The sequence below is a fragment of the Sinocyclocheilus rhinocerous genome, unplaced genomic scaffold (genome assembly GCF_001515625.1).
Source record: "Sinocyclocheilus rhinocerous isolate Xijiao unplaced genomic scaffold, SAMN03320098_v1.1 scaffold2279, whole genome shotgun sequence".
In the NCBI taxonomy this organism is placed as follows: Eukaryota; Metazoa; Chordata; class Actinopteri; order Cypriniformes; family Cyprinidae; genus Sinocyclocheilus; species Sinocyclocheilus rhinocerous.
Window position 1 is genome coordinate 323060 of NW_015645063.1, and position 4269 is coordinate 327328.

Below are 4269 nucleotides of genomic sequence, written 5' to 3' on the forward strand. Positions count from 1 at the left end.
TATGGTTAATACCCGGTCATGCATGAAAAAAAAAATACCATCATGTACCGTGAAACCGGTATAATTTTGAAAAATACCGTGATATAAATTTTTGGTCATACCGCCCAGCACTAGTTACATTCACTTTATTTGTTTTCATAGCCTTTAATATTATTGTTTTGTTGGACAACATTGGGTGGTAAGTGAAATATATATATATTTATTAAATACAGATTTTTTTAATACAAATACGAAAATACCGAGATATATACCGTCTATTGCAAATCGGCCAAAAAATACAGAGATATGAATTTTTGCCCATATCGCCCAGCCCTATTCCACAGTGGAGACGACAGTTACAGTTCATCGGAGACGAACCCTCTCTGTTGAGCCAGTCAAAACAGAGGTGTAACTATGAGCCGATTCCCAGGTTTCTCTGAGTCTCATGTTCACTTTTCTCTCTGCGGAATGAGATCTGTGGTAAGGCAGCCCTTAAACAGTGTGCTGTATTGACGTCCGATTAACAGACCTCTGCAGCCACAGGATAGAATTTCCGCACTTCACCAAGCCTGCCGAATCTCTTTAACTCAGACACATGTCTTCAGTATCTGATGGCTCATTTAGAGACTTTGGAATGCTAATGCTTTCTGTAGTTAATTAATAAAATTATTGTGATGATCAACTTCGGAAATTACAATAATTTACAGCACCACAATCAGCACATGAGGAAATAATTAAAAACTATAATATAGCTCAGTTGATGTTTGTTTTTTTTTTGTTTTTTTTAGCTGGCTTGATGGTCGCCAAAATGATTACAATGTGCTTTAGGAGATGCTTCCTATCTACTTGAGGAAGTGATTTTAATCCATTACATATTCTGTTTCAGACAGGACCTGAATAAAGATTAGGAAAAGATATTGGCCTGCCTGCCTGCCTGCGTGATATCAAATTCACCACTCCAGCTCTTTATGAAGCACTAAGAGCTTTTTAAAAAAGGTTCGGTGTGTGAATAAAACCTGGCCATTATCTACTTTAGATAATGTCATTTCATCTTTAGTCTCATTTTCAAAACAATTACCTAGGAACTCATGAGGCAGGTGGGTTCTGTCAAGGGTAAACCTGGTCTATCTTGTGACCCACATTTTGCATGCAGGAGGAGACCTGCCCTGCTCTGGTTAACTCTTCTTCTCTGCAGGGAGGGATCTTAAGGCTTTAATCGTTGAGATACATGCACAGAGTCTGCAGCGATGCTCTCTCTCAGAGAAACCATCATAAATCATCAGCCTACAGATTAGGACTAGGGTAATCATGTCAACAGACGGATTACATTTTGTTTGTCCTTTAGAATACATATCTGAAGAAAAGTCAAATTGGAAACGGTCACTCCAATGCATTTTTCATTAGCGGCGCTCTTAAGAACACGTGCATGTGGGACATATATGAGAAGAGGTATTTCTGCACGCAACTGTGTGAACGTGAATGACGCTATGCATGAGAGTGATTGCACATGTATGGTGTATGAACTTAGCAATGCTGAGCACAAACATTCATCATGGCAGCTCAGAGTAAGATGGTTTTCTGAGAACAGTGCTGAGACACACATTACTGCGTAGCACTTCGGCCTGGACAATGGAAGCAAATATTTACAGCCTGTCGTCTTGTGATATGCAATTAAAATATCTGTTACATTCCCTCATCTATTACTAGGTTTTTCTGCTTTTTACAAAACGAGTACATTACAAACTGGCTTTTAAAACTGAATGCAAGACACATAAGTGAAATCATTCACAAAGAGGAAGCTTACCAGACTTTGTCCTAAAACACGTGACCATTTCAGTAGACAAATCTAAAACATGTAACTAAGCATACCTTAACTAATACTCTTCACTTTCAGCCACTCAAGCAAAAGCTTCCATGTTTTTTTTTTCCTAAAGAATAGGAAGCAGGGGATGAAGTTATTACAGGAAGCCTCCACACCTTGAGGGTCAAACACAGAGAGTCACTGGCACATGGCCAGTCAAACCCCTGAGAAACTCAAACAGGCTGTTCAGCATTCCTCGTGGTTGCCTTTCTCGCCTAGTTTGCAATGGCTGGCCTAAGAGAACTAAGAAACACTATATTGCAGCTCCTCAATCAATCAAACAATTCAGATAAGATTTAATTATACAAGAACATCCTATAATAATATTTTAGATAATTGTTTATACTTAACATAAATATGAACACAGCTTCAAAGTATTTATTCCAAATTTACTATTTGACAGCACAGTGCTACAGGTACTCTTTAGACAATATATGAATAGACAGGAAAGCTGTTAAAGTCAAGAAACAAAGTTAAATGTTCATGGTCACCTAGATGTCGGTAAGTTCTCGCCCCTCTGAAAGCGGAGGCAATAGTAATTAAATATCAGTATAGCTTGAGTAACACATAACCCTGATTGGCTTTTACTACTCAACACCTCTGTGCAACAACAAGCACCCACCAAACTTTTGGAGGGAAAATGTCACAACATCCACAGACACCCCATGAATGAAAAACTGATACAGATTATTTCCTACAGTGCTCACAACAAAGTTTAGTCACTTGTCTTGTGTCGCCCTATATGTAAAAATGAAATTGAAAGTAACATTAGATAGATAGATAGATAGATAGATAGATTTCAAGCAACTCATGGCGATAAATAGTAGCTCTCACAGCATGACACAGTACTTTCATTATTACTAGGGCAGTGCTGAATGACACATTGTAGTACCTATAAGCGCTTGGAAGAGGTTACTCTGGAAGATGTCAATGACTCTCTGGATGGATATTCTCAGCTGTCTGTCTTCTGTGTTACTGAGTTTTGACCGGTATTCCTCCAGCAGTAAAAGAGCCCTCTGTGCATCTATACAGGGCAGACAGAAAGTTTTCATGAATTACATAACACGATACTGCAGCAGACAGCATAACGCGAAATATCTAAAACTCGTTTCTACGTTTGACGTCATGAGTAAATAAAGCTTAAATAAGACATAAATGACTTTACTGTAAGTTTTAAAACCTATGTGGTGTTGACTGGACGAAACAAAAATGACAGTCCTCATTTCCAAAAAAAAAATGTCGAGTTTATATTCAGTTACCTTGAGATAAAGCTCGGTAAACGACAATATCTTACATTTTTACAGTGTGAAATTTTTCAGATAAGCCGTGAGTGAGTTAGTGAGTTACCAACTACAATGCCAGACTGTATAAAAGTATATCCGAGTTTTAATGAGAGTTTTCTCACGTTTATCTCACCTTTTTTCCTTACTGGCATGTTTCGCTTGGGCTCTTGCACGATAACAAATCCAGCAGAGCTCGCAACCGAAATTAACAATACACGCGATATTAAAACGCTCCTCACCCAACACGAGTCCGTCCAGAGTGTCTAAGAGGAGTAAGTCAGACGCAGTTGGCATGAAACTCAAATGTTTATCCGGTAAACATGGGGACGGTTCAGGCTGATATGAAAATGAGCCGTTGGGTTTTAGAGTAGAGCGAGAGCTGCACTTCTTCAACCTGACAGTCGCACGACACCACAGAATTGAGCTTTACTCTACTGACAGCCCTGCGCTTCCATTCAAAAGACACACAGACGCTACGACTCAGCCTCCACCGCCAATCTGCTCCGCGTCTGCGGGGGGGAAACTGAACATATGTCGCCGCCAGTTGCAGGAGGGCTTCCAAAAACTCCCCAAACTGCAAATATACACCTCCCTGCCGTGCGCTTGCAAGGGCTCAGTGTGAACACAAGCGATTAAAATCCTCACGTCCACAGTTTGCTACATTCTTCTTCGCCTTCGGTGCAATGAGGATTGTTTTCCTAAACGTCAAACTTCTTTCGTTATCTCCTCCTCTTTTTTCCTTCCTATTTGTCAGAAATTCCAAACTTTCCTCCAAAATGGCGTCCCAGGGTTGGAAGAATGTCACGTGATTATAGACCCTACCCTTGACCGCCCAATCATGGGACTGAGCTACCTTTCAGCTCAGGGTTGGGAAGGTGAGACTTGACACTATCTTAAAGGAGACTCACTAACTCAAGCAGGCAAGTGGTATAAACAAGGGTCCATATGAGGAAATGGGCTCTTACAAGTTAATGCGGGACATGTTATGATTTAACATTGCTGTGCCTAGACTTTGTTTTTCAATCCAAATGAAACATTCACGAGTATGACTACACCTGCTTTGACTTTCCAATCCGCCACCAAGAAGTTGTAGTAGCTGTTCACGTGGAAGCTCAACTGAGGGGACATTATGTAAAGCCACCCAGA

General features: G+C 40.2%; 1 protein-coding gene across 10 annotated transcripts in view; it reads right to left on the bottom strand.

Moving 5' to 3' along the window:
• dlg1b (discs large MAGUK scaffold protein 1b) overlaps nt 1-3958 on the bottom strand; it is a 140420-nt gene extending 136462 nt beyond the window's left edge. For 7 of the 10 annotated variants that reach the window (XM_016508552.1, XM_016508551.1, XM_016508553.1 and 4 more), the window contains exons 1-2: nt 3257-3958; nt 2733-2864 (exon numbers count right to left, since the gene is read on the bottom strand). In XM_016508552.1, the coding sequence (XP_016364038.1) occupies nt 2733-2864; nt 3257-3275 (151 nt within the window). In that variant the 5' untranslated portion in view covers nt 3276-3958. The remainder of the gene's footprint in view (nt 1-2732; nt 2865-3256) is intronic. The other 3 variants (XM_016508557.1, XM_016508555.1, XM_016508554.1) reach the window with 1 other exon arrangement.
• Between the last annotated feature and the right edge of the window lie 311 nt (nt 3959-4269).